Consider the following 12,661-nt stretch of genomic DNA (forward strand, 5'->3'; position numbering starts at 1 on the left):
TTTATTTATTTATTTTGGATAAAGGCTGAGGCAACTGTTTACTGCATTATATGAATTAACCCACTCAGTTAAACGATTGACTACTAGTTCATTTTGACCTGCTCCATTAGTTTGTGAGGTTCAATTACATTACTCATAATTGTTATTAGTTAGCATCTTGATGGAGTGTCCAAACAACAAAATCAAAGTAATGATAACCAACAATCAGAACATTCAATTAAAATAGTCAGACCATTTTACAGTTGTGTACTTAGCTACCAAGCCTTTGATTTGAAGTGAGGCTGAAGGTGACCTTGTTGTGATAGAGATCAGTGTTTAGTTAGCATGATAACAAAGTTATTTGCATTTGAAAAGCAGCAAGGTTTGTATCAACCAGGTCACCCGTAGCCTCACCACTGTTCAAAGAATATTATCAGTTAAACATAACCACAGTAAAGTGTGTGCTCTGATTGGTCAACTTAGTGCTGCCCATGGGTGTATGCTGCTGACATGAGCAAATGGAAAGACTAGTTTTTCCCACACACATGTTATTTTTGTGGTTACATGAGATTTGCTAATTGACTAAAAGGAGACTGCTGAAATGTATCAATGTTATGTTATAAAACAAATGTTAAACACAATTTGGGGGTTTGGAGATTGGAGGTTTGCTTAGTACTCAAGGACCCAGAGTCTCTCTCAGCTATTGCCTCACGTGACTCTTATGCCTCTTTCATGCTTAGCAACCTCCTGTGTGCATCCATAACAAGGGTGTATGCTGGTGGTGGTGTTTATCATTAATTTTGTTAAATGGCAACCAACTATTGGCCGGGGGTCAATGAGAGCTCAAAGTAAAAACAAGCCAGTTGCCTTGAGGACATGAAACTGGGAGTGGCTGAGTTGCAGATGTTTTTCAGTTTTTTAAGTCTGGTTAGTGGAGAACATGGAGGAACTCTCTGGGACTGATCATAGTGGTGGGCGAAGCAAAATCAAAGTGATATGGTGGATTGAAACTCAACACTCAAATGAAAGCTGCTCCATTTTTATGCATCACTTTTTAAAATAATTTTTGGGAGGAGGTGTGTGTTTCCTTACCACTTAAAATCATGAAATGGTTGCCAAGAATGAAAGTATTAGTCACCCAGAAAAGTAGACGCAGCATCAAGTATTACTTGACAACTGAACTACACCACTAATAGCCTAGAGTGAGTGGTTTGGCTAGGATTTTGAAACTTGGAATTAAGAAGGTTTGAGTTGGAAATTGTAAGTATGAAGATAATAATAAATTGTTTGTTCTCTGTTTTTGTAGGCTTGGAGAAGTGAAGGATTACCACTGACAACAAGTAGCAATGAATTGCAGCAAAAATGTTTGATGCTACCCTAACACAGGTTGGCTTTGGTTGAAAATTTATATGGATATCAGGGCTAAACTCTAATTCCCTCCCTATGATAAAGCCTCACCAAAAAGAAGCCCCTTCCCAAAATAAGTTCCTTCCAAAAATAAGCTCCTTAAAAGGTCCTTTGAAAAATGTATTAGCCCCAGGACTTATTTTCAGAATTTTACAGTAATTCTCACAACCATCAATGAATAGCAGTGATGAGGTTGTAAATAGTTGATGGGGGTTATTACAAGATGAATTGGTTTTATTGACTGAGTTGATCACCAAAGATAACTTCAATGATTGGGGTCATACCATAACTTCCATGTAGCTTTTTCCTGAGAGATATGACAATTAACCTTAGTGAAAACTAGCATTGATCCTTGTGAGAAAATTAGTATCTAGTTTATTTGTTTCTTCTTTTTTTTTTTTAGGTTTTAGTATACAGGATGGTATGATGACAGCAGTGTCAATGGAATTGAGGGCTCTGTCTCAAAGATGTTAGCAGCAGATCCCAACTTTGGTGAGAACTTTTCTATTCAGCATTTTGAATAACAATTATTGTGCAACTTTTTATTGGCATGGACTAATGACAATTCTGGACAGAATATTCTACCGTTTATTAAAGAGATTTATTAAAGAATGATTGTAAATGAGACAAAACACCAGGCTATAGTCTTGGGAAAAACAGGCCACTCCTTCTCTTTTCCATTAAAAGATTCTTTGGATATAATTATTTGGAATAAATATTGACAATAGGTTGCGTTTTGATAATTATATATCAACTATTTGTAAGAAGATAAATGGCCAGTTCAATGTAATGCTAAGATTTCGTAAACTTATCTCTAAAGATACTCTACTAAGATTGTATAAGGCTTTAATTATGCCCCATTTTAACTATTGTTCATCTGTATAGCACTTTTGTGGTGTGCGTAGTACTGCGAAGATAGATATTTAAACAAGCGAATTCTTAGAGTTATCTTGCAGGATTATAATTCTCCCTATGACTCTCTACTTAGCAAAGTTAACTCCAAATCTCTGTGTGGAAGACGCCTTCAGACTTTCTTAATTATATTGTACAAGAGCTTGTTTTTTAACTGCTATCCAGGCTATCTAAAGAATATGTTTAGTTTCCGCTCTGTATCCTATAATCTACGCGGAAATTATATCTTGTCTCTACTGTCTACAAAAACTACTTCTTATGGTCTTCACTTCTTTTCATATATGGCTTCAAAACTATGGAACTCTCTTCCGGACTCTTTTAGAACGTCTGACTTTTCTGATTTCAAGCGCAAGATTCTACAGTATGACTCTTTCTCATAGTTAAATTTTAGAATGTTACAATTTTACATTTTACATTTTACATTTTAGTAGTATTTAGAATTATACTTGTAACTCGAAGATACTAGCTTATTCTTTAGCTACTCCAAATTCGAGATTAAATAAAGTATATGTATGTATGTATGTATGTATGTATAAGACTTAGTTGAAACATGTGTTAAGGAGATTGATTGTAAAAAGGAAATGTGAATTATTATCATAACCATTAAAAGAAAATATTGAGTTGAGTTGTTAAAAACTAATACCTAACATGCAAAATACTCTTCCTTGGATCTCCCCCTTGCCATTTTAGGGAGTAAGTTTTTGCAATCCTTTTAGTTCCTATTAGTAAAATTGACTCCTTGGCTAAAGTCACTATTCCTTTCCAAAAATTTGAGCAGCTTAGATTATTTATTACCATATTAGTGACTGGGTGATTTAAAAATGACTTCTGGTGACTTCTAGAGATCAGTAGAGCTTAGTTATAAAGGCAGATCTTTATTATTTTGACTACATACATGAGAGTGCTTTTGACTTCGATGATCCTAATCAGCTAACAATATGGTTGATAAATGTCATAATTTTATGTCACTAGCACTCAGGTGAACCCAGAAATGCTGTAACATAATTATTAGAGAGAGTTTCTATGGTTCAGTGGTAGAGAAGTATTCGAAAATCTGGCTTACTTCAGGCACAAACCAGACCTTCATTCTAAAAGAGTATTATAGTATCATTTTTGTTGAGTGCCCCATTTAATTGACATCACCTATTTTTGTTTCAGTAATGGGTCATGTGATCTCGTGTGGCTTAGACCTGATCTCATCTGGAAAAGGAATCCACACAGATCAAGAGCTGAAGAGCAGCATGCTGTCCCTTGAAGGGTTAGCTGCCAGGAGTAACATCACAAAAAGAGAGAGACTGCATGTCAAGGCAGTCAAAGAATGGGCAGAAGGTTGAGTGTTACCAAGGTGTCATGTCAATCACTGGGACAAAATTTTGACTTTTATCAAGTATTTGTGTGTTCCTCTAAGACGTGTCTATCAAAATGGGTGACTAATCACATTTTTAATGACTGTAAAATAAAATCATATACGTGAACTGCGGGTGAAGAACTGAGCACTAATTAAGCAGTAATAATAAATAAAGCCTTAGAAACATTTTTCAGGCCTGTACCGGCTTTGAACCCATGATCTCTGAGATACTGGATATTGCAGTGCTTTTAAACACAGATTGTTCCCTTTCCCAGACGAGCTGTTTACAGTATCTATGGTGCAATAGTTTATCTCATAACTTTATGGTTGCTATCACTTCTGGACGACTAAAAATATCTTTGAAGGAAAAAATTTCTCATTTTTGTTTTTACCTACTCACTATTACACCTACCCCTGTAAATATAAAATTGTCGTGTACAAAACAATTTGTGAAATTTCTGCTGCAATGAGTGGCTAGTGGCAAACTAATAATCCCTGAATGACTGGACTGTAAGGCCCACATACAGTGAATTTTACTTAACGCTAGCACTGCTGTCTTGCGCGTAATATATAAATTTTTCGAATTGTACTTAAGTTAGCACCGTTTTCTTACGCATAATATATAAATTTTCTGCTGTTGCTGCCGTCTAGATCACGCCAAAACCAACCGATCATTTCACGCGAACTGGAATAAAAACATTTTATTGACAACAATCATTCACTAGACTCTGATGATGACTTCCGCACAGGTTGTCGAAACAGTCACTACCACCGACAACAGTCCTTCTCAGGACTACACTCACCCGGACGATCAGACTACACCTTCACATGTTACCCCCGGGTTCAAACCATTTACTGCATTTTCTTCTCGCCGACATAAATTTCAATTTTGCAATAATTTTCTGTTAAATGTTTGGGACACCCGACATATTTCGAGAGCCAGTCAATGTTCTTGGATGGTTTGCTAAGCACTCGAAAATCTAAAGTTTTTCTCGGCTATCAGAGTTAACTTGTGTTGAAAATCCTGAGAAGGTGCTCTCGGTTAGTCATGAAATAGAGACTCAGTCAATAGCATTTTCTATAGGTGGACAATAACTACTAACATGATTGTTCGCATCAACTTATCTCTTATGATCTTTTTTAATAAAGTAAGAGGATTGAACACGTGATGTTGTAAACCAGTTATGTCTAAAGCTTGATTTGTATTTGCCAGAATGGCTCAAGTCATGAAATATTGTTGCGTCGTAATCGGTTTTTATGCCAAGTAAATATTAAAGGGCTATAGAGTGTCCTACAAGAGTAAATAGTCAACGGGGCAGGAGGGTTAAGGTTTATTTACTTTTGCGCGGGAAACGTGCAAAACCAGGAACTAGGGGAAAACAGTTATCCCCTGGTGCGGAACTGACAAAAGAGTAGTGCAGTAAGTCTAAACATCATTAAATTTTTCTTTTAATTCCTTTAAAGCAGCTGATTTCTAGATGGAGCTGGAGTTTGAAGAACTATTATTCTGGCACTATCTTTTGGAATGGCTGAGTTTCTGAATGTAAGACTTCCAGTTCGATTATTTTTTAAAGTTATTCTTTATTTTATTATGGTAAGTGGCTGATAATTGCCGTGATATCACCTCTATCATGTTCCTTAAATCTGTTGATGGAGGACATATCCTGGATTTAGGTTAAACATTTTACGCATCGTATATTTTTTCGTGTCATTTTCTTCTGGCAAACGTAAGTTTATATATTGAAATAATTTTCCGTAAACTGTTCTCGACACCTGACATATTTCGAGAGCCATTCAATGTTTTTGTATGTTTTGCCAACCATTTTCTGCACGTGGACGATAGCTACTAACGTAATTGTTCAAATCGACATATCTCTTGTGACCCTCTGGAATAAAGTTAGACGATTGAACACGTGATATTGTACACCATTTATGTCTAAAGCTTGATTTGTATCAGCTGAAACGATTTAAATCATGAAATTTTGTTGCTTCGTAATCGGTTTTCATGCCAAGTAAATATTAAAAGGCTACAGAGTGTCCAACAAGAGTAAAAAGTCATCGGGGCAGGAGGGTTAAGGTTTATTTACTTTTGCGCAGGAAACGTGCAAAACCAGGAAATAGGGGAAAAGTGTTGTAGAGCGTTTTCAAGGCTCGATATTTCAAGCATTTTTAGGTTTACCTTTTGTTTTCTTAAGTCTCGCCTTTTCGCCCCTACGTGCTATTTTGATGAATCTATAGTTTTGATCATTTATTTTTAGTGTGTGCTTGAACGTGGCTCAGCAGTTACCGTGCTAGACATTTTAATCCCTTGTTATGGTTGAAGATAACTAGTTTGCTAGGTGGTCATGTTTGAGTTGGTAAAACTGACCTTGAGTTTTACCCACACTGAAAATCCTGTTTTGGAAGTTCCCACGGTTAGCTAACCCAAACATGTCTGTGATTTTTGTATTTAATACTGGAGCACTCCTTGCTGAACGTAGTAGAAATAAGCAGTGGAACAGGAGAGAGAAAATTAGCTGTAGTAGAAGCAGCAGTTTAGGAGAATAAAGAAGAAAATTACAGAGTCTCAGTACCTTTCGTTAATTCGCCAAGCGAGTGGTAGAACCCCTCAACAAAAGAGTTATCCCCTGGTTCGGAACTGACAAAAGAGTTCAATAACGTAGATCCATTTTCTGCCTTTAAAAGCACACACAACCCACAATTCCTCTATTCGCTCCGACGAAGGGCTAACGCTCGAAACTTCAGCTTTGGTAATCGTTAGGGTGTCCAATTTGCCATTTCAACTTTGTTGATATATCCAAATTATTTCGTTACTTCCACCGACGCAGCCCCAAACAGTTTCTCTCCAAACTATCAGCCTTTTTACAAAAGAGTAGTGCAGTAAATTTAAACGTCATTAAATTTTTTTTAATTCCTTTAAAGCAGCTGATTTCTAGATGGAGCTGGAGTTTGGAGAACTATTATTCTAGCACTATTTTTTTAAATGGCTGAGTTTCTGAATGTAAGATTTCCAACTCGATTCTCTTTCACACTGCAGACGCTAGAGGAAAAAGGCCTATGAAAGGTGTTCCTCTGACCTGTTTTACTGGGATTAATAATGACTGAGGTCAGATTCCGATTGAAAAAAGAACCGTAATTTGAAGATGAAGTTAAATATGTCCTTCTTATCTAGAGGATGTAAACAGTTTATCAGTTATATTCTCTTGGATTCATACCACTACCTTAAACTGAGTGAAAATAAGCACTGAGAGCAGTGGGATTGATAGCTATGATAATGAGATTTCTATTAAAATTTGTAACCAGGCTTTGGTAAATGTACGTTACATGTGTTACATACAGATGAGTCAACTGGGAGTTGTTAGTGAAGACTCCAGGTAGTACCTCCTTGATTTGGTTTTCAGTTAAACCCCTAAGAAATTGACATAACTAAATTAAAGATCTCTCCTAAATAGGTAATTATGATTCCAAGAGTGTGTCTGTATTATTATGTCCTTTTGACCATTTTGTTTTAATTGCTTTATAGTAATAAGAAAAGATAACATTTAAAAAGTGTTATGAGTACCTAAAAAGTGTCATACGTACCTAAGAATTGGACATAACTAAATTTAAGATCTCTCCTGAATATGTAATTACGATTCTGAAAGTGTGTGTATGGTATTGTGTCCTTTTGACAAATTCTTTTTGATTGACTCATGGTAATAAAAAAGATAACATTTTAAAGTGTTATGAAGACCCTTAATAAACACAAATACTGCAATATCAAATGAGTAAATTCATAACATTTTTTAACACACTAAAATGCTGAAAAAAGAAAACTTCGTTCGAAATAGAAAATAACCCTAGGCTTCTTTTTGGATTTCTCAACAAATGGTACATTTGGAACGAGGCAAACTTTAGAGGGTTTTCAGGCTTATTCTCTGCACTTGCTAAAATTTTGCTCACCTAATGGTAATAAAATTAATTTTTAATTTGATCCAATGACAACAATCAAATGAAATTTACCTAATTACAACATTTTATGAGACCCCTCCAATAGAAAGAAAAGCCCTCTCAACTGTACTTTGTTTTCAACGTGGGGCTCGTTTTCAACGTGGGGCTCGTTTTCAACGTGGGGCTCGTTTTCAACGTGTGGCTCGCAAGTTTCCCTTGGCTATCAGAGTCAAATTGTGTTGAAAATACTGAGAAAGTGCTCTCGGTTACTCATGAAATTTAGAGTAAAGTATGACGATTCAACATGTGATTTTTTAAACCAGTTTCTTCTAAAGCTTGACTTGTAGTAGCTAAAATGGTTCAAGCCATAAATTTTTGTTGCGTAGTTATCGGTTTTATGCTAAGTAAATACTTTAGGGCTACGAGACCTATTAGGCTCGGTGGCGGGAGAGTTGAGTTTTATTATATGAACAGTTTATTAGTTACATTCTCCTTGATTGATACTATTACCTTGAACTGGGTAAAAATACGGGCTGAAAGCAGTGGGATTGATAGCTATGATAATGAGATCTCTATTAAAATTTGTAACCAGGCTTTGGTAAACGTGCGTTACATGTTTTACATACAGGCGAGTCAACTTGGAGTTGTTCGTGAAGACTCCAGGTGGTAGCTCCTTGATTTGGTTTCTACCTAAGGACCTAAGAAATTGACATAACTAAATTAAAGATCTCTCCTAAATAGGTAATTATGATTCCAAGAGTGTGTCTCTATTATTATGTTCTATTGACCATTTTGTTTTAATTGGTTTCTGGTAACAAGAAAAGATAACATTTAAAAAGTGTTATGAAGTTCCTTAATAAACGCAAATATTGCAATAGCAAATCAGTAAATTAATAACAATTTTAACATGCTGAAATGTATAAAAAAGAAAACTTCATTCGAAATAGAAAATAACCCCAAACCTTTTTTCATATTTCTGAACACATGGCACGTTGGGAACGAGGCAAACTTTAGAGGGTTGATAAATGAATTTACTCTTTTCAGGCTTATTCACGGCAATTGCTAAAATTTTAGCAATTTCCTAATTACAAATTATATGAGTCCTTTCCACTAGAAAGGAGAACCCTCTCAACTGTACCTCGCTTCCAGCGTGTGGCTCTGGTGCTGACTTGGTAGTAGCGCTGAATTGTAGTAAGTCTAGACATCATTAAACATTTCTTTCAATTTCTTTAGAGCAACTGAAGCCTAGATGGAGCTGGAGTTCGGAGAACTATTATTCTGACACCATCTTTTCGAATGGCTGAGTTTCTGAATGCAATAAGTCTGATGCGAGTAATTCTTACGTTGCTTGCGCTAGGGGAAAAAGCTCATGAAAGGTGTTACTCTGACTTGTTTTCAAACTTACTGGGATTAATAATGACTGAAATCAGATTGCGATCAAAAAAGAACCGTAATTTAAAGATAAAGTTAAATATGTCCTTCTTATCAAGAGGATGTATACAAACAACAACAAACATATGAAACATATGTGTGAACTGCGGTTATGAGACGTATATGAGAACGATCCTTCGCAGTAAAGCACTATTTGAGCAATAGTGAAAATCAGACCTAAAAAAAATTTCAGGCCTGTACGGGATTCGAACCACTGACCTCTGCGATACTAGTGCAGCGCTCTACCAATTGAGCTAACAAGCCAACTGGGAGCAGGCCATCAAATTAATTTTTTTTAGGTCTGATTTTCACTATTGCTCAAATAGTGCTTTACTGCGAAGGATCGTTCTCATATACGTCTCATAACCGCAGTTCACACATATGTTTCATATGTTTGTTGTTGTTTGATTTATCATCTACGGGTTTATATCGAATTAATTTGATGGCCTGCTCCCAGTTGGCTTGTTAGCTCAATTGGTAGAGCGCTGCACTAGTATCGCAGAGGTCAGTGGTTCGAATCCCGTACAGGCCTGAAATTTTTTTCAGGTCTGATTTTCACTATTGCTCAAATAGTGCTTTACTGCGAAGGATCGTTCTCATATAGGATGTATACAGTTTATCAGTTATATTCTGGTGGGCTGATACTATTACCCAGAACTGGGTGAAAATAAGCGCTGAGAGCAGTGGGATTGATAGCTATGAGAATGGGATTTCTTTTAAAATTTGTAACCAGGCTTTGGTAAATGTACGATCTGGGATATAGGATTTGAATCCTGCTACTTCGACTTTCATGTTTCAAGCGTTTCATTTGATCTCTATTAGTCCATTAAATGTGTGTCGTGGAATATGCAATAGACGTTTTTTCACTTACAACTCTTGCAGCTTAACCACTGGAATAAGCAATTCACAACGAAATTTCTTGCTTTTGTTTTCGTGTAAAAATTGATGGGTTTTTTTGAACATTTTCTTTTGAGTATAATTCATTTTTAACTTGTAAATTGCGCGCATGCACAAGAGTGAGTGTAGATATGATGTGAAGAATGGTACTTGCTCGCTCCCTCGATTGGTCGATTCCTTTAAACTTTTTTTCCATTTTAGGCTTTTTAGTTAATTTGATAGTTTTTGGCGAATAATAAATGAGTTTAAAACTATACGTTTTTCATCCCTGAATTAAAGTTTGCCCAGTCTCCAGCGTATATTTTATTTATGGCGTCAGTGCTCCTATTTGTGAATGTCTACATGCAGGATTATTTTGTGAATGTCTACATGCAATGATTATTTTGTCCGAAAGAGAAAACAAAGAAAGGAAGGTAAGCGATAGGTGTGTATTAAGTTTTTACTCAAAAATGAAGGTGAAAGATAAAAATCGCTAAATATTTCCGTATATGTGCAAAAAGGTACGCGGGTCATATTTCAAAAGGAATATGCAAATTTGTCTGTGAGCGAAGAGATTTCAAGTTTCATAGAATCTATCAATAGGAAGCAAGACAAAAATGACCAAGAAATACTTCGGGACGACAGTTTTATTCCAAACAGTTCTTGATTTGCTGTCATAAGCGAAAAACGTACGAATTTCTTACGTGTACAAAGCCCACGCGGTAAAACTCATCATGCTTAGATCGTTTTTATTTGACTTCACGGCCAGAAAATTGCGTAGTGTTATGTTAAAAATTCTGAAAAACTTTGATTTAACACAAAATCTTCTATTAAACTATACTTTTTGAACACATTGTTACTCGAACATAATATTTAACGGGCCATGGAATCGTCAAATTGTCACTAGGCCCTGCTTGAGGTCCGCAAGTTCGGTTTCCACATTTCGCATCGTTTTAGACGGAGAATCGAAGACTTGAGAGTTTATTCTGTCACGTTTAAGACCTTGACGTCCATTATTTTCCAAACAGAGTATTCTATATATAGTATTGCTACTTTATATTCTGAGTTCCACAAGGTCTAACTCGATCGCAAGGGAACGAAAAATCTGACTTGAAAATTTTGAAGGTCGGCCGCGTGGATGCCACATTTTCAAATTTGATCACTTAGTAAGAACGCACAGAATGATGCCACTCTAGTGCCCGCTAAGGCCATCAAAATATGTGCGCAGACGACGGATTCTGATTGGTTTATTGATCTCCAACTGAGGAAGTTTAAGGACTAAATTCTGCTCATTAGGCGAGGTAGGGGGAAAGCATTCTCGCGCGAGCCAATCGAGCGGTTCGGGCGGTTACAAGTGGTTAAGCAAAACGAAAAATTTACTTCTGCGCTCCGGATTTGATCCAACCACTCCATCGTAACAGGGAAAGTTATTATGATTGTGGCAGTACCACAGGGTCATCTACGGCATGACTCGCTAGACAGTATAAGCATGAAAACAACGCAACCTTTTGATAATCTTATGCATACATGCTTTTCCTTATGTCCCAGCGTCCCTTTCAGCGCATAAGCTTTTATATGCTTATCCCAATCCTTACATCCCAAGTAAATATCTAGCTTAATAGTGCAACAATAGTCTTTCGATAAACAAAACAGCACTCTTTTGAACTTTCTTCCCACAAACCTTTACAGTAAAATCTGGAACAGTGATTGTCTTACACTAACTCCTACCCAGATCATATTTTCTGTCTTTGAGGCCTAATTTCATTTCACATCAAATTCCTCAGAACGTTCATTTACCAGTCCAGCAGTTCTTAGAACGATTCATTCTCTAGTATGGAAATCAAACATCAATCTCTATTGACGACACATGAATTACAATGGCTTATCCAATTCACGAGTTGGCTCACAGAGCCTTTGATTACCAGGGATATGCTAGCATGTGCGAACGAGATAGACACCCTAAGAATATGGTTGAGTTACCAGCGATACTTAATAAATCATGAATTTAAGTAGGTGATGGAAAAAAGATTCTCGCATATTGTGGCTATCGAAGACCCCTGAGTTTAAATACCCTGACGCTCAGCTTTCAAAAAGCAGAAATTTTAAGAACTCTATCTAGATAGATCTGTAGCAAGAAATCATAGAAAGAGCTAGAAAGCAGAATTCAAGAGGAGGGGAGAGGGCAAAGCAAACAGTTATAGAGAGAAAGCCTGCATGGACGATCACATTTCGTTTTCTCCCTCTCTTATTTTATCACAATGTCCGCGCAGGGTATCTGAGGCATGAAAATAAACAAATATGAAAACAAAAGAACTTGGTAAAGATATAAAATGAACTTGTTAGAGCCAAGGCCACCAACATCCGGTGCTAGCCTTATTTTTAAAAATTCTTAGGTGATTTAATGAGGCCAGGCTACTCCCATATGTTTATCACTACCAATCAATTAACCATCACACCTTGTTCCATTACCTTAGCTCAAAGGTGACTACACCCACAACGCGTGAGAAATTAGGCAATTTGTAACTCACTGCGCGTCAATAGCAACATACAGGTATGCATAACTATCCAGTACTTACAATATGGTCAATTCTGGGTTGTTATTGAAGATTCCAGGTGTTAGCTCCTCTATCTGGTTGTATCTTAAGTCCCTGAAAGGAGGATATATGCCTGGATAAGTTGTTCCTTGAAGCTCGCACTTGCCTTCGAGCATCGCTCTCTGCTATTTTTTTTTCCTTTTTTAGACAGACAAATATCGCAGCATTCTTCGGGCCTGACGGA

The 12,661-nt window shown here is 36.6% G+C and overlaps 1 protein-coding gene and 1 pseudogene across 2 annotated transcripts; one reads left to right on the top strand and one right to left on the bottom strand.

Annotated features, from left to right (window-relative positions):
* LOC148737333 (uncharacterized) overlaps positions 1-12,661 on the bottom strand; it is a 381,470-nt pseudogene that overhangs the window by 354,050 nt on the left and 14,759 nt on the right.
* LOC148737355 (tetratricopeptide repeat protein 38-like) lies at positions 1,118-6,210 on the top strand. Of its 2 annotated transcripts, XM_088748708.1 has the most exons (3): positions 1,118-1,365; positions 1,790-1,878; positions 3,457-6,210. In XM_088748708.1, exons 2-3 carry the CDS (start codon positions 1,854-1,856, stop codon positions 3,630-3,632), a joined length of 201 nt encoding a protein of 66 aa, XP_088604834.1. In that variant the 5' UTR covers positions 1,118-1,365; positions 1,790-1,853; the 3' UTR covers positions 3,633-6,210. The 2 variants fall into 2 exon arrangements, with proteins under 2 accessions (XP_088604834.1, XP_088604835.1); XM_088748709.1 differs by lacking the exon at positions 1,118-1,365 and having other exon boundaries at positions 1,375-1,878.

This window comes from Stylophora pistillata, chromosome 2 (assembly GCF_964205215.1).
Source record: "Stylophora pistillata chromosome 2, jaStyPist1.2, whole genome shotgun sequence".
Taxonomy (NCBI): domain Eukaryota; kingdom Metazoa; phylum Cnidaria; class Anthozoa; order Scleractinia; family Pocilloporidae; genus Stylophora; species Stylophora pistillata.